This window comes from Hermetia illucens, chromosome 4 (genome assembly GCF_905115235.1).
Source record: "Hermetia illucens chromosome 4, iHerIll2.2.curated.20191125, whole genome shotgun sequence".
Classification (NCBI taxonomy): Eukaryota; Metazoa; Arthropoda; class Insecta; order Diptera; family Stratiomyidae; genus Hermetia; species Hermetia illucens.
Window position 1 is genome coordinate 114,183,308 of NC_051852.1, and position 18,329 is coordinate 114,201,636.

At 41.4% G+C, this 18,329-nt stretch overlaps 1 protein-coding gene across 1 annotated transcript; it reads left to right on the plus strand.

Annotated features, from left to right (window-relative positions):
• Positions 1-283: 283 nt before the first annotated feature.
• LOC119653901 (exportin-2) lies at positions 284-18,034 on the plus strand. The gene is made up of 11 exons (XM_038059037.1): positions 284-536; positions 662-813; positions 875-1,582; positions 1,650-1,943; positions 10,483-10,672; positions 15,971-16,169; positions 16,227-16,330; positions 16,395-16,551; positions 16,616-16,916; positions 16,986-17,083; positions 17,189-18,034. Exons 1-11 carry the CDS (start codon positions 452-454, stop codon positions 17,817-17,819), a joined length of 2,919 nt encoding a protein of 972 aa, XP_037914965.1. The 5' UTR covers positions 284-451; the 3' UTR covers positions 17,820-18,034.
• Positions 18,035-18,329: the final 295 nt, after the last annotated feature.

The following is an 18,329-nucleotide window of genomic DNA, read 5'->3' on the forward strand; positions in this document are numbered from 1 at the left end:
TATTAATAAGACGTTAGAATATTATTTGCAGCACAGACTCTCAAACTTATCTTGCCAAGTGTGTGCTATTATTAAGCAAAACTAAGAATTTTTGCTAAGTGTAGTGGTGCCTTTAAATCGGGAAATGCCCCTCTAATTCTGCGTTTTTTAAATTCATAACATGAATTAAACTGCTTTGAAATGTCATACATTACCTCAATAAAATACGTACCGATCAAATTTTCAGGCTTTAAATAAAAAGTTCAAACATTTCTTTCTCAATTTCTGACACTTCTCGCAAATTCAAATCGAAAATTGTGAAGCAGCATTAATTCAACCGCCGTTGGCATGACTACCAACATTTTGCGCCAATTGACAATTTCATGTCCAATTGAAAACTAACGAGCGGAGAAGTTTCCAGCCGGCTTTGTGATATTCTTGAAATTCCGTGTGAAATCGTAAACTCTTCCAAATGGAAATCAATGAAGAAAATTTGAGACATCTTACAAATTACATTCAGCAGACTTTGAGCCCGGATCCAAACGTGCGAAAGCCTGGTGAGTGCAACGAATAGAAATTGTTTATGTTAGGTTAGAGATTTCATCAACGGAACAATGATCTAATTGAAATTATCCATTGCTTGGTTTGGATGATTGAATTTTTATTTCTGTTATCGTTACAGCCGAGAAATTCCTGGAGAGCGTTGAGTCCAATCAGAACTACCCAGTCCTGCTGCTGACTCTAATTGACAAAAATGAGATTGACATGACGATCCGCGTCGCGGGAGCGATTGCCTTTAAAAACTACGTTAAACGCAATTGGGGTGCCCATCTGGTGAGTATAATTAATGATCACTCCGAGTTCGATGATTGCAACTCATTTTATTCACTGACAGGATGATGGCAGTCCAGACCGAATACACGAGTCCGACCGGACAGCCGTGAAAACCCTCATAGTCGCGCTCATGTTGAAATCGCCGACCGCCCTGCAGAAGCAGCTCAGCGATGCTGTCAGTATTATTGGAAAATATGATTTCCCAAAGAAGTGGCCGCAACTTATCGATGAGATGGTTGAGAAATTCACGACGGGCGACTTCAATGTGATAAATGGAGTCCTGCAGACCGCACACTCGCTGTTCAAGCGATATCGCTTTGAGTTCAAATCGCAGGAGTTGTGGGAAGAGATAAAATTCGTGCTGGAAAGGATGGCTAAACCCCTGACTGACCTTCTACAAGCAACAATGAATCTTACCACGGTTCATGCAAGCAACGAGCAGGCGTTGAAAGTGATCTACGGCAGCCTCGTGTTGGTGTGCAAAGTTTTCTATTCGCTGAATTCACAAGACCTCCCAGAATTTTTCGAGGATAACATGGCTGCGTGGATGGGTTCTTTCCATGATTTACTCACATGTGACGTTCCCTGCCTACGGACCGGGGATGATGAGGATGCTGGAACATTGGAACATCTTAAGTCACAAGTCTGTGAGAACATCGCCCTTTATGCGCAGAAGTACGACGAGGAGTTCAGTTCGTACATGCCACAGTTCGTGAAGGATATTTGGGAACTCCTTGTGGTGACGGGAAAGCAACCAAAATACGATTCCGTAAGTACTGACCGCGATAATCTTATTTCCTTCCAAATAACCAACTCTCCTACTCGTCCTTTTCCAGTTGGTGTCGAACGCCTTGCAGTTCCTCTCAATTGTTGCCGATCGCAATCACTACAGAAATCTCTTCGAGGAGCCAACGGTCCTGTCGAATATTTGCGAGAAAGTAGTCATTCCAAATATGGACTTCCGTCCATCTGACGAAGAACTATTCGAGGATAACCCAGAGGAATATATTCGCTGGGATATAGAAGGATCGGACATCGAGACACGTCGTAGAGCTGCCTGCGATCTTGTGAAGACTTTATCCCAGAATTTCGAAGCAAAGATTTTTGAAATATTTGGGCAATACCTTCAGGTGAGTGATTTTATAGGGAAAAGGCTGTTTCGTATTATGATGAGCTGGGAAAGTTAGTTAGGAAAACATTACTCGAAGGTGATGACCCACCTGTTGGCCATCCCGGGGTAGTGAGTTCCATTGCATGATATAGTGACCTGTTCATTACCACTCCTGCAAGTCAGAGGACAATCAGATATCCCCAACATAGTCGAAGTGTTTGAAGAAAGATGTTGACAAAGTTAACACTTGGTGCTTGTGCGTGAAACCAACTACTGCTTGAAATGAAGCAGTTGGGTGGTGATAAAGTTGGGACTGGGTTGCTAGAGTGTTTGTAGCTGCAAAGACTTTCCTAGACTAACATCGCAAACCTTAAATCTCGCCGTATTGCTACGACATGAGTTTAGGACTTCAACCAGTGTTTTCTTCACGATTCATTATAGCAGTTGTCAGTACTCCAATTTTCATCGCACACTTCCTGCGCCGCTATGAATTGCTAGTCGATCTGCACAACAGATTCCCCATTGACCCCATAACCACCCCTAGAACATCAGAGAGAATCGTTTTTGAAGAAATTGTTGACCCAAGTATTCGCGCATTTCAAAAATACCGCAACATCACTACCGAGCGTAGTCTCTCTGAGCCCGCTAAACATGAAATTCAGTGCGTCCATTACAACCACAGACGCGGAAAGGGTTCGAAGAACTTCTTAGGCAGGATATTTGCAAGCCTTAACTAGTCTTCTTTGTTAATATGGTCCCTAAACCCAATGACAAATAATGACTCTGTGGCGATTATAGACGTCTGAATACTCAGACGATTTCAGACAAGGTACTCCATTCCATTCATCCACGACTTTGCGAACTCTATCACAGAATACCGTATTTTCTCGACTTTGCGCTTAGTCAAGGCATATCACGGCTTCATAGGCGAAAAAAGGTCTGTGAACTTGAAAAGTGTAGGGAACAACTGCACCAGCCTTACACCCATTGGTGCGCGAGGGGCAAATCTGATTTCCGACAGAATGGGCATATTTGAGCGATGGGTTGAGTACTTTGATGAACTACTGAACAACCAGAATATCGGCGAGTTGAAGGTCCCGTCAACTGAAGACCATGGACAAATACCGTCACCAGCAAGTATAGAAGAAACAGTCATCGGCTTAAAAATCATTAGTCGCCAGGAGTCGATGGAATTACAGCCGAATTGGTTAAATATGGAAATATGCAAGGCGACCAATTACACCAAGCGGTTCATCAACTGATGCTCAAAGTAAGGAACAGCGAATAATGCCTGACGACAGGCAACGAGGCATTATCTGTCCTATGCATAAAACCATCTATAAGATATTCTCCGCTATCTTGCTAGGTCGGATAGCCCCATACGCCCAGAACATCATTGACCCACACCAAAGAGGCTTCACTCCAGGCAAGTCAGCAACAGATCAGTTTTGCTCTGCGCGGCAAGTGATGGAAAAACTGTGGGAATGTGGACATCAGTTGCACCATCTTTTCACCGACTTTAAGATTGCATATGATAGCAAAGCCAGAGTGAAACTGTACACGGCCATGAGAGAATTCGGTATCTCGAGCAAATTAATAAGACTGACCAATGTGCGAGGCCAAATAAAAGCAGCAGGATTACTTTGAAGACCATTCGACATCAACAACGGTCTAAGACAAGAGGATGCCCTATCATGCGTCCTCTTTAACTTGGCCCTGGAAAAAGTGATCCGTGATGCTGAGGTAAATGCAAGAGGCAAGATTTCCAGCCAACTACTGTCCTATGCTGACGGTATCGACATCATGGGAAGAACGACCCAAGTCGTACAAACGGCCTTCATTCAGATCGAGCAGGCGGCGCGAGAACTGTTCGGCTTGAAACGTCTCACCATAGGGTCAAAGCTCTTACTATACAAGACAATGATCTTGCCAGTCCTCATGTATTCTTCGGAGACTTGGGTTCTTAGCAAGAAAAATTGCGAATTCTTGATAGTGTTCGAGAGAAAAATCCGCTTCGATAGGTTGCGGTGGCCGGGTCACTTGATCCGTATGGATGAGGATTATCCAGCTCGAAAAGTCTATGAGGGCAATATCTATGGTAGAAAAAGAAGACGAGGCAGACCCCGCCTGAGATGGAACGATGGCGTAGGCCAGGACGCCAGAGAGCTTTTAGGATTATCAAATTATTTGCATAAACTTATTAAGGCAGGCCTAGACCGGGTACCGATTGTTGCGCCGTTGATGAGGTTGATATCACCAAATCACCCTGTAGTATTCCGAAAACGACAATATGTACACCTTTCGGATTCATCAAGTTCACTAGGGGGTTATTTGGACGGCCACCCATTCTGTGCTACGAAACTGTCACTTTTAAGTTAAGGGTTCCCGGGCATGTTAAACCTCTATCGTCGTTTTTTTTTTTTGCCCAACGCCGCTCACCATCAATCGATCCTTAACCGTTACCTGTCTAGGCCGAAGATCAAAAACTCCCAACTGATTCCATGGTATCAGGGCACCACAGGAGTTTAATGCCACCAAGAATCAAGTGGTGGAAGCTAGATTTGCATTACCCCAGCAAGATGTATCAGACATCACCGATGCCTCAGACATCGCTGTAGGTGCTACCCTTCACAAAAAGGTAAACCAAATCGGGCAGCTTTTGAGCGTTTTTTTCAAACAGCAGATCCCTGCTTAACATAACTACAACACTTGTGATCGTAGCATGTTAGCAACCACGTAATTCACAATAAAATACTTTCGGTATTCCCTTCAAGGCATGCTCTACACGGCCTTCAGGGACCATTAACCATTCATCTTTGTTTTGCATTGTATTGTATTAGCCAGTACACTTGTAGCATTCTACACGTGTTTGGAAAGGATATCGTAGTTGTTGACGCTTTGCAATGTATTGCAGAGGTCAAGATTCTCCCGCTGCCGCCGATTTTCAGGTAATCACGGAGGCGCAGAAGGACCCCGCAAATAGACATCTAGGAATTACCTGTCAGTTATCGTTAGGTTCACATGGTTGCATGAGGCGATATCTCTGAAAGACATTTTTGCATAAACTTGTGCCGAGTCTCCCTGTCGAGAGTGGATTCCACGTTTTGGTTTAAAGGCAATTCTAATCAGCGATAACGAAATGCCGTTTAAGTTTTCTATTTTCTCGGAGTTAGGCTTCAAACGCCATCGGATGCTTGACAGATGGCACAGGGCGCTGAAAGCCGCAGTAATGTTTCAAGACGATCCTTCTTGGTCGCAAATCCTGCCACGTGTTTTACTTGGACTCCAGGCACCTAAATGCAAAGATTTTGATGCAAGTTCCCCGGAGCTGGTACACGGGGAGAACCTGACACTCTCCAGCGACCTTGTACTCGACATTAAGTCTGGCCTTAACAACACCAGATTGTTGCGTCTGCTTAAGGACCACCACCACCCGCCAACTAAAAACGAGGCCGGCGTTCCAAGTAACCTTGACTCCTGTACGCACGTCCTAATTAGAATGGAGGCACGCTCCAACCACCAGCGTGCCACCAACACTCCCACACTATTTCCCCCGCGACGTCGGCGGAGGCATACTCAAAAGTTTCCCTGGCCTAAAGGCTTTCTACCCGGGAGAAACTACATCCAGGAAGAAGGGTGTGTGACGCGCTCATTTTTACTTGCGGTAACTGAGCTGAGGAAGTCATCAATGTTGTTTTTTAAAAGCATTACTATGTCATGGCCGACCCTTTCCACAGTGCTCAGATCTGAGTGTGTCCGTCACCCAAATTGCTTCGCCACACATGGTTCACTGAACCCCTCCTCATTCTCCAGCCAAGAAAGGACATCATCGACAGCAAGAAGAAAAGCATACGTTTGTGGCGACAGGGAGCACGCAAATATACTCTTGGTTGTTGCATCAAGACGGGTGCCTTTCTTTGGAATCTTAACGTTCCATTCACTGGAGAAATCCTCAGATTACCAGGATTCATAAATGAGGGGAGGTAGTAACTCTCCGGGTATTACAGGGATTGCGATGAACAGTTCCCGCGGCTTTACTTCGTTTGACCGCGCTAATAGCAAAAATAATTTTATTTCTGTTTGGAGGAACAGTTCGTTTCCGCATGTTACGGTGGCTCCTCCCCATATTATCCTCCTGCTATCTCTTCAGCTCATCATCTTGCAGAACCATCGAAAGGCGAACGTACCTACTTTGATACTACCTCTTTTCTGATGCTCTGCTCTAATTTGTTACGGTGACGGAGCTCTGGCGCCTTAACGCGTCGAGTTTATCTTAAATTGAACATCAAAAGGCCTCGCAGCCCCTTACGTCAACCACGTTTTCGCCTTCAGGCAGGGTTTGACATGTTTTTTAGGACGTGGCAGACAACTTAATCCTCGTCCAAAATGAAGGTATTTTTGACGGCAGCCTAGTGCTCATCAATATTTTGGGGATGGTTGTTTCTACTTTACGTTTTTCGTGCAGCAGAAAATGTTCTCCCGCTGCTGGGTGGCTCAAGCTCACGAAGATTACAAATCGTTGTGATCCCAACCTTGCAATTCCCTCCTTACACCCACTGTCAATTTCTCGCAATTATTCCTGTGACTTACTTTATTCTTACTTTCTACGTAATTTCTAGGTGTAGATTGTTCTGACTCGCTCGCCATTTGTCTTCTTACTTTTTCACTAGTTGGTTTTCTCGTTGACAAACTTGGTCCCGAAGGGAACAGTAAACTATACATCTATCTCCCTCTAAGCATAATTTTCAAAAAAAGTTAATGAGTCCTACTTTCCACACCCTTGAAAAGAGATTTTCATTATTCCTAATCTTAAAAAAGGTAATCTTATTTTAGTTCTCAACTACCGTTCTATGTTAACGATTCATTGATCGTGCACTTCGGTCACCGTATAACGACAGAGCAATGTGGCTTCATGAAACACCGGTCCGCCGCGAAAGGTCTTAATTTACCCTGGGGGGTACACGGCATACGAAGCGACTTCATCCGCCGACAAAATCGCGTACATTCTGAAGTTAATTACACGACTGTAAATAGTCGCTACCATACGAAGCGATGCGACGATGACTGGCTGAGACAATCCGCCGCAAGAACGAAGCAAAGCGTGCTCTAAAGTTCTATACTAGTCCTTCTATTCAGCTCAATTTCAACGAAAGTCGCTCGTGTTACGCACTCATATTGTCCGTAACAACCTTTTCCTATTTTTTCTTTATCTATTTCCCTCTGGTTTACGTAAGATTGTCAGACTCTCTTGCGCATCCAGATTTCTACTGTTCCTGCATTCCCTAACGTACATATTGGCACATGTGATGATATGTCTTTCTTCAATGATATGGCGGGCTACGATTAACTTGAGGGATGTTCTCCTACTTCTATTTGTGCTTTCTCCAGCATGCCGAACCCAGCCTTTTGGTTTATCCTATATAACGCTTTTTCTCTAGGCTGCCATACGAAAGACTGCATTTCAAATCCTACTGGTGACAGAGAAATTTGTATCGCGACCAGATATCGGATACCAATCAACTCGGCTGTGAATACCTGAGTCAAATCAGGCTAATAGCTTTCTAATTCTGGTGCCGATAATGTATTCCATCTCCTTTAAAAAATTTTTTGCACTAACGAGTACTGAGGGGGCATGATGTTATTCTATGTGGGCGGGAATGTTTCGAATTGTTCGGAATCGTTGTTGTGTGTGGGTGGGTTCCCTATAAATGCGAAAGAGAATCGCTTTTTCTTGTTTGATAATTTTCAAATCTAGAAACGGGAATTCTTCACCGCCTTAAATTTCGATCGTTAATTGCCATGCGCATTGCTCAGAACCTTCAGTATCTCCTCCATTTTATAGATAATGATGAAAATATCGTCTATATACCTTGTCCACATTTTAGGTACCAGCCAGATGTAGATCATTCTGAATCTTATTCACATCAAGATCACTCAAGAAGGGTGACAAGGGGGTTCCCCATTACTACATTTCTGGTTACTTTGTAAAATTTTCTTCTAAAAGTCAAGTAGCTCTCCGACATGCAGCCACTCTTGAAGATACAAAAACGTCTCCCTCACTAGAATGACAATAATCGTTCATCCGGTGACGTAAACTTCACATCATTTAGTGCCCTGAAGAGGTCCTGTCTATAACTAATCGGTCTTTCAGATCTTTCAGTCCACCAAGTTCTTTGAACCTACCAGCAACCGCTTGGCGATATTTTGCGCGGACGAGTTTGCAGTTATAACTTACTGAGTTTGTGAATTGCGTAGAAAGAAATGAAAATCAATAAAAAAAACTGCAATTAAAGCCAACGCGGCAATGTTGGAAAATCTTCGGATCGGAGACATTTGACAATACCCACCAGGCAGCTATGTAACCTCAGATTATCCACCCGTGACCTTGTATTTCATACTTTTTGGCCTTGTGAAAATACTGTGCTTCGGATCTTAAATTCACGGCCCTTTCTGCATTTTCAAGTTCATTTCCGATGTGATTCGGTCTTAGGTTACCATGACAATCAATGTCCTATAAAGAATATCTATTATAACTTAGAGCACTAGTGGGCTTCTCTCTGTTTTGCGGCGCAAAGAATTGGCGTTCACCGCCTTTTATCTGCTATTTTGCATTGCTCAGGCCTTGGAGAGCAGGATTTGACATTTGGGCTGTTTGACTGTATTAAATCAACTTTTCTGGGATATTTGCCACGTTGAAACTAAGCCGGTCTATTACTGACAGTATGTAGACATTTTCCTACTCAAAATACGGTTTTGAAATATCGGGTGTGGCGAAGATTTTGAATTTCAATTGCTACTTTGTAGACGGCGTTTGTTAGGTTTCATATAACTTTATTGGCAATCAGCAATTTCGACGCGGCACGCACTGTTGGCGCGGTTTAATATCTCTTGTTTTGCCGGTTGAGAGATATTTGATTTCGGACATTTTCTAATGTCATGCAGACTATATTGCATTTATTCCAAGTATCCAATATCCGAGAAACTTGTCAATTTTGTTTGAGGACAGACACTTGCGATATTCACTGAACAATATGTTCGGTCTTGTAGCAAGGAATAAACTTCTCACGGACACTTCGAAAGATAATTTTATTTCCAGAATTACAGATAATTGGTCTTACCCTAAGTCTCTATCAAATTGTACTAAAATAGCAACATAGGGTACAATCACAGATATGGTCCACAGAATCATTGACTTTTTAAGTGGGAACATACCACAGCTCCTCAGTTTCATATTCAGCAGCACACTTTGTATGGAGAATCGTTCAATCTATAAGAAAATGAATTTCACTGGGACAGTTTGCACATTTATATCACGCGATAGAACTTACAATTTCGTCTAATTTTGCATCGTATCCAATCATGGGAAAAACTTGAAATAAGACGTCTTTTGTCTTTTTATTCAACAACATGGTATCATCGGCAACTTTCGTTAGAATCAGTAAATCGACAAATTGGCAAGAAATTGACAATAACACTCTTATGGATGGATCCAAATTTTGTTCATAGAAGGAGCGGTGTACCGCTGCAGTTGCATAGTAGAAAAAATAGCAAAAGCTAAAAGTGTTGAAAAATGAGAAAGCCGTGGAAAGTAGCACTTGCACCTGTAAAATTTCATGGAATGTGGACGTCACTTTGAACACGTCCTTCTGAATTTTAATATTTTGAACCAGAACCAGTCTGATCTGTATCAAGAAAATTTTACGCATTTCAGATTTTAGTGTAATCTTTTGAAAGTCTGCTATAAAGCTTAAAAGGTGCTCATTCGCAAGCTGAGTAAGTCTTCCGATTAGCAACAGCCCCAATATATATCCTATTGGGGACACATCCAGCACAGTTCATTCTATGAACCTCTCGAAACAGCGCAAAATAAGAAGCAAGTTCTTGCCTTCATCCGTGGTTTTTACATTCATATAAAAGTGCAAAAACAGTTTTGCGACATAATTTAATGTCTTAGCACTCAGAATTAGGAGCAAGTTTAGGTCGATATCAAACTTGGGAAGCTCAGACGCCACTTGATAAACCGATTCTATTGTATTGCACAGTGCAGGTTGGGAGTAGAAGTTGACCGCAACGATAATGATTATCGCGCTTGTCCGAAAGACGAAAGATATAACTGTAATGTAAATCACTACAGGCTCTGTGAAGAATCCAACATTTTTTATTGTTTCCAATGCCAAGTATGGAGAGAATGCAGCAAAAATTGTTTGCAGTATCAAACTGTAAATAAAGTGCTGCCTAGAAAACTGAACAGAAACATTTCGTGGAGAAAATCGAAACCAGATGAATCCCAGTACCCACAAATAATGATGACCGAAAACGACTATGTTCTCAAATATCCTCGAATAGATCATTATTAGACACGTTTAGATATAATACAGTTTTTAGGTCGAAACCGTTGAGCAAATAATTACTCAGAATATTCACTTTATGTAGTCATTACTGCTGTGATAAATGAGTAAATAAATAGCCTTTTTCATGAATTATTAATGCTCATTCATATCCATTTAGTCTACAAACGTAATTAGCAATAGCCATTAAATGTGTCGTCTAATTTTCAGATTCTTTTAACACAATATGCGGAAAATCCAGCAAAGAACTGGCGGGCAAAGGACACAGCAATATATTTGGTCACGTCATTCGCTTCAAGAGGAGCAACACAAAAACATGGAGTTACACAGACTTCTGAATTGGTCCCATTGCCGCAGTTCTTCCAACAGCAAATATTGCCGGAATTGGAAAGGAAAGACAGTGAGTAATAGAAATTGATTTACTTTTGTGTTTAAAGATAGTTGTAATGGGTTATCAAAATTCACAAGAAAGGGTAGGTATTTTGCAGTTTCAACGGTGAAAAAAACATCGAATAATGAAACATTTGCCGAATTGCCAGTTAGAACATCCTCTGTTTTGAAGAGCAACTGGAAAAGATGGAATCGTTTGATTCACTGCACTCTTTTAATGAAGGCAGATGCAGTTTAGGATGATTTGTTGTTTTGAAATTATGGGAACTGTCAATTTATTATACTATCTTTGGACACATCTATTCGGAGAGTTTTATGACCTCCAGTAGCGGGCTTTTGAGAATCTGAGTGTGGTTTCCAAAAGCAAAATCACTTATTTAGAAGCCTTTTTGAGACATCTTCGACTTAAGTGTGAGAAAGTCGGGCAGCTGCATATGGCGTGCAGGGCCGTCTCGTTTTCTTAAGTAGATGGTCTGTAAATAGCTGAACCCATCACCTATACAAATTTGAGTTTTGGGTTGGCAGTTTCACCTTCTGTGTTTAGTCTTTTTGATCGAGTGTCTGCTTCCAGGATAAACATCATGAAGTTGATTGTCTGCTTTCTTTTCGAGATGATGATTCGTGATCGTTTAGGAACATTCTTTTCGTTGCAGGGAATTTCACGTTAGTTGATTGCGTTTGAGGTGATTATGTTTTCTATTTCAGGATCTTTGAGATCTTCATGAGCTTGTTCAATCAAATTTGTCATGGCGTGGTCTTAGTCCAATTTGTTTGTTGTCATATTCAGTGTCGAATTTGTGACGCAGCATTCGGAATGTCTATCGGCGGAAATGTGGTGCAATACCATTCTTGAGATCTTTGTGCCGTTGACCTTCTAGGAATATCTAAAGGATGAAACGATCTCCACATATCAACCTTTGGAAGCTTTTTCAATCTGTCTGTCACTTTCCAGTGGTATGGTGAGAATTCTGTTGGTTCCAGCGAGGTAAATTTCGATTGTATCATGGAAGATTGTCGTGAATTTCGCTTAATAGTAATTGATAATCGTCGTGTTGAGGCTTTACAGACTGTTTCGGGCCTTGATCTTCAGAAGATACTACTTTCAAAACTCTCAATCTGCTGATCCCGTCCTTCAATTCCTGATGTACTTTCTTTGTCTATTAAATTCGTCCAGTATTTCCTTGATTAACCTAACAGTTTTTGTCCCTCAGGGGCCAACCCATATAAACTTTTTGCAATATGATAATCGTGAAATCATCTGATTTGTTTAATATTTCGTACAATGCATAGTTGTGCCTGATTAGCCACGATGTCCACCATGCTTCACCCGGATAATTTTTCTTAGAACTGTCCTTTCAAACGCATTCAACATTTTCTCAGAGGTTTGCGTGAGGGTCCATGTTTCGCAGGTTTTACAGTTGATTTGTAGACACGAAGCTTCGTATTCCTCCTTCAAAATTACCAGGACAGAATAGACTGCTTTATTTGCGAGCTGAATTCGTCTCCTAATCCCCTTAGTCTCTCTAAAATTTCTTGTTAGTTGTGTGCATAAGTAAATAAAGCTGTCTAAAATTGTTTCTACATAATTTTCGTCGATTGTGATGTTGTTCATTATTTTTGGTTTATTTTCTTTGGTCTGTGGGTTACTTTGGTTTATCAAAGTTTGCAAAAATCTCACCTTTCACTGGGATTCTGAAGTAGCAAATATTATTTTGTACAGTATTTTCCAGTTTACATTATCATATGCCTGCTTCAAATGCACAAACGTCGGTGGACGTCGTTAAATTCTCTGCACTTGTGTGCCCGTGAAAAGCTAGTCAGCTGTTGATTGTCCAGATCGGAACATTCACTGAAATTCGCCAATTGTTTTGTCGGCATTCACATTGATTTTACGTTCTAATCTTTTTGTTAAGACCTTATAGCACATTCAAAATAGTGACATACCTTCTCATACATTGTAGCTTGTCCCTTTTTGTGAAAACAGTTCGTATAATGGGAGGAGAGAAGCAATTGTTTAACGACTACAGCAGGCGCTATTGGAAGATGCACACGTGAACAGGTTCGGTATTTAGGGTGTAAATGCATTCCCCTTTTTATACAGTGTCAATGGTCAATCAGGTCTATTTTTCTATTGCTTGCTGATTTGTCGCGAAATGTAAATGTCTGAAGTAAAATCTCAGACGAGTTTGGAATAGTGAAATCCGCCAGGATTGCATTTTGTCATCGATACTACTATTCCTTCTCGTTATCAGTGATGTCTTTCATTGTACTTCGGCTGGAGGGCGTGAAGGGAATGAATTATGTCATTTTACAATAAATCTGCCAGGCCAGTGCACCGATCCAGTTCTTCGCTTGCGATAGTATCAGGTCAGCGATGATACGACACAGACAGGAGTTCATGAAGACTTAGGGCTGAGTAATAGTAAAGTTTACGTTGGATGTGTTACTCGCATATTCCAATACAGAGCATTAGCACAGAATAGTTCCAACTTGATCTTGGTGGTAGCGAAAGCGGATCTGGCGCTGTTAATGCATCAGGCAATATTCAGTTCGGCCGCCGTCGGCAGAAATTACCCCTTCCTAGATATAGAAATTAAACGACACCTTGGATCAAAGAGAGGCCCATTAATGCAGATAGGGGGAGTACGATGACCCGTCAATCTGAGAATCTTGGTTTGGTTGGTGTTTATTTTCAGTCCAACTCTATTTGCCTCTCTTTAAAACCCCAGAGCCGCTTGGTAGCCGATGAGAGAGCAAACCGATGTCATCAGCGTAGTCGAGATACTTGAGGAAAGATGTCAGTGCGAGTCCATTGAACTCCTCCACGTCCGCCGGACAAGGCGGCATGAAAAGTGTCACCGATAATAAGAAGCGTCACCGATAACAAGAAGAAATAATATCCGCGAAAAGACGCAATCCTGGCGAAATCCGCTTTGGATCTGAAATTTTTCTGAAATTTTATCTAGATGCAGCACGTGACATTTTGCGCAATCATATGTCGCTCTGGTTGTAGCTATTAGTTCCTCTGGAATGCTTCTCCTCCACTCCAGATACATTCCTTATCCACGTCCCTTCTCAAAATAAATGAAAAGTAGATGAAGTGAAGTTCTAAACTCCGCGCATTGTTGGGAAATGATCCGTAGCGTGTTGATGTGGTCAATGCAGGAGGATCCGAAGCGGAAGCCAGTCTACTCTCTGTCGATCCAGCTTTGTAGATATTCTTCAGCTTTCATGCGTTCCAAATTATTTTATTTTCTTATTATTATTATCTTGACGACAGCTGGGAGTACACAGATATCCCCCCAACTGTTGCTGTCAAGGTAGGTCCCCTTCTTTGGAATTCCCCTTTTCCATTCTTTGGAAAAGGTCTCGTGTTCTTAGGATTTTCGTACGAGTCTGCAGAAGCTGTAGGTACGTTAATGAATAACTCTGTGGAGAGGCCGTCGAACCCAGCGCTCTTAGTCCGTTTCAGTGTGTTGGTGGCCGAGATAATTTCTCTTCTGTTTGGATGAGCAGACCGCATCTACAAGAGACGGAAGCTCACCGGATATGATACGGTTAAGAACCGTGGTAAAGTGTCAATTCCATCTCTTTAGTTACTCGTCATACTGGATGAAGAGCCGATAAACCATTGTGATCTGCGGCAGCTTCTGCTTCTCTGACTAGCGTAATAACAAATCCCTTTTGTTGGAGCGCCCATTTGTGGACTTCGGCGCAAAACCGGGGTGTCTAGAGTTCCTTATTAAGGCAGGCCTAGACCGTATACCGGTTGTTGCGCCGTTGATGATGATGAAGATCCCGTTTCTTCCTCACATGTCCGAGCAAGGTGTGTCCAGATCTTACCTTAGCATTCAGATCAGAATCCAGTCGAAAACCGGCTTCCAAGTCAAGGTAGTGTGCCTGCTGTCAGTAACAATCCGACACCAAATTCGCAACTGTTACCATTTGGATTTCTAAAGTACAAAAGCATATTATTGCAGAATGGGAGAGGATACATATAGTCCAATCATCTTACTTCGCTTAGACCCACAATGTCCAGCTTATATATGAACATCCGCCCTCTCCAGCAGACCGTTTTCGATAGTCAAAAGTCAACCGAGACGTTTTGGCGTTTTGGTAGCATTATAATTTCGAAATTTGCAGATTGCTAGTCCACAGATTTCTATCCTTTTTAGTTTTAAGCTCAAACTCACAGAGCAATGAACACGGTAATGTCGCAGTCTGCTACTGTGTTAATGTATTTACCCGGTATATTGGATAGCTGTCTCAAGCTAAGAAATTCGTCTGTTCTTAGGCAAATGAGAATGGAGAACATCAAACAATCTCCTTATTTCCCTGTTACTTTTTATGGTTATTTTAATAGTTGTGATGACAATAATGCATAGGTCGTAACAAGGATAGCTTCCAAGGTTTTCGAAACTGATATGCACGAGCAGAGCTCAGGGGTTCCGTTTACATACAATGAATCAGGATGCATGGTACTTATTTAAGGTAAAACAATATGTAGCAAGCGACTTCGTTTGTTTGGAAATTTACGTAGTCCACCCGTTCGGTAAAAAGTAGCTCCTTTTAAGATCCAAGAGAGTAGGCCATGTGCCGTTGCCAAAGTAATTTCCGTTTGATGTGTTCAATCGGTATCCTGGGTCCCTGGGTAATATTGTTTTTCTTTGAAGACATTAGTGCCTTGTCTGAGGACATGGAGGTTAGTCTCTGCGGCGTCTGCTATTTTTGGTAGCAGAGCTGTTGGATGCTATTTAAAGTGGGGATTCACAGAATTTATGGTCGATCGCAAACTAGATCATGTCGCCTCGCCAAACATATTATGTAGCTACCTGGTACATTTGAAATAATAAAAACTTGTTTCTTTTTCGTTGGTGTGAATGTTTATTCTTGCAAATACCGATATTTCGGGAACCACTTGTTCCCTTCATTAGTGCTAACAAGTTTAGAAGTATTTGTATTTGCAAGAATAAACATTCACACCAACGAAAAAGAAACAACAAGTTTTTATTATTTCAAATAATTAATCGTTGGAAACACCGCATAATTCCACTCAGATACCTGGTACATATTGAACTTTCAAAACGTTGTTTATGGAGACCTTGCTTCGATTTTTGGGAACGCATCTCTCTCACTACTCATATCGATGTGTCGCCGGGGTTGAACCAGTTGTGCGCTGCATTATATCTTCGGTTTTTAATACTCTGGATTAGCAATTCAAGTCTTTAACTTCACTTGCGAGGAAAAAAAATTTGAAGGCGTATGCTAAGAATTATCAGATCATAATTAACAATTTGTTTCTTTTCAGTTAATGAACTGCCAGTACTTAAGGCAGATGCATTGAAGTTTTTGATGGTATTCCGAACAATTTTGGGCGAACAAGTAATCCAGGCTTCCTTGCCGCAATTGATACGTCATCTACCAGCTACGAGTATTGTAGTGCATAGTTATGCTGCGTGCACCATTGAAAAGATATTGATAATGCGAGACTCAAATAATTCGTTAATGTAAGTAAAGTAGATTTTTATAAGGTGGACCGACTTAATCGTTTCGTTGTGGAACAGGATCTCAAGCGCACATTTGGCACCTCTCTCGAATGATTTACTGACAGGACTGTTTGGAACGTTAGCTATGGATGGATCTCATGAAAACGAATATGTTATGAAAGGTAACTTAAGATGACTATTTTCTGTGTTGATTTTGTGAATAAAATCTTTTGTTATTTGATGTAGCTATTATGAGGAGTTTTTCAACTCTACAAGCTGGTGCCATGCCTTTCATGGCGGTTGCTTTGCCCAGATTAACAGAAACTTTAACGGTAGTAGCGAAAAATCCATCTCGACCACATTTCAACCATTATCTATTCGAGACATTATCACTGGCTGTGAAGTAAGTAAACATATGTGGATTAAGTTTGGCATAACGTTAATGTTTTTGTGCTGGTAATTCGTAGGATCGTTTGTAAGGCAGAACCGAGTGCGGTCAGTTCTTTCGAAGAGGCATTATTCCCTGTATTCCAAGGCATTTTACAGCAGGATATTCTTGAATTTATGCCATATGTATTCCAAATGCTATCACTTTTATTGGAGATTCGGGAAGGCACGAGCACAATACCAGATCCTTACTGGAATTTGTTCCCTTGTTTGTTAGCGCCGGCTCTTTGGGATCGGCCGGGCAATGTGACTCCCCTTATTCGGCTCATCACTGCTTTTATTCGACAAGGCTCATCGCAGATATCAGCGCAATCCAAATTGGTATGATTAGCATTAAACAAAACTTTTATTCGCGTGTCAATTATATTTTTGTTCTTGTTTTTATTGCAGAATCCTATTTTAGGCATCTTCCAGAAAATGATTGCCTCTAAGACAAACGACCACGAAGGATTCTATCTCATTCAGAATTTAATAACATACTATCCAATGTAAGTATTCCATGCTGTGTTACAATCGCGAATTAAGTTTCGGTTTTTGTTTTCCAATTCGATAATTTCCTGTATGATGTCCATCGTTCTTTGTTTTACTTACAGGGCTGAATTACAAAATAACATGCAACAAATCTTCGCCCTGCTCTTCCAACGGCTTTCACTATCAAAAACCACAAAGTACGTTCGAGGCATTATAATATTCTTCTCATACTACGCAATTAAAGTCGGGGCTCCAGCACTAATTGAACTGATTGACGCCATCCAGGCGGCAATGTTCGGGATGGTCATTGAGCGAGTATTTATTCCCGACATGTCGAAAGTGTCCAGTGAAATGGATCGTAAAATTGTAGCTGTTGGAATTTCAAAAGTTCTAACTCAATGTCCTGCGATGCTCACGATGCCCTATCTCAACTTATGGCCTCGTCTTTTGCAAGCCCTTGTGGAATTGTTTGAACTACCCCCAGATGAAAGTGCTCTCGATGGTGATAATTTCATTGAAGTCGACGATGCGCCCGGGTATCAGGTCGCGTTTTCACAGTTGAATTTCGCTCAGCCAAAGAAGGAGGACTTCTTGGCGGAAGTAACAGATTCACGAAAATTTTTGGCCGAGAGTTTGGCGAAGCTATCACAAAGTCGTCCTGGCGAAATTCCCGCGTTGGTTGCTCAAATTGGCGACGATCATAAATTGGCACTGCAGAAATACTGTGCCCAGGCGAATGTTCAAATTCAGTAAGGATGTGCAGGGTCTCGCAGGTTCTTTAGTTAAGCCATAATTTAAGTTTTGTCTAACATCAACTGAATATTGTTATATTGTTTTACTTATTGTAACTGTAGAACTTTTTTTACTTGTAAAATGGGGAGACGTTCTCCCTTTTCTGTTTCCTTTCCCCTGTCGTCTTGTATTTATGCGATTACTGCAATTAATTCAAAAATAAAGTGTCTTTGAAACTTAAATTTTATTTGTTTTTCTTTTCTTCCTCCAAGCGAAAAATGTAGAATAAAAACCATTGATCTCATTTCCGTGCTTTATCAAATTGTACCAAAATAGCAACATTGGGAATAATCACTGAGATTGTCCATAGAATCATCGATTTTTTAATTGGGAACATACTACACCCCTCTAGGTTCAAGTTCAGTAGCAGATTTTGTACGGAGAACTGTTCAATCTGCAAGAAAATGAATGTTACTATTGTTTTCGCAGATATACATACATCAGCCTATTAAACATACAATTTCATCCAGT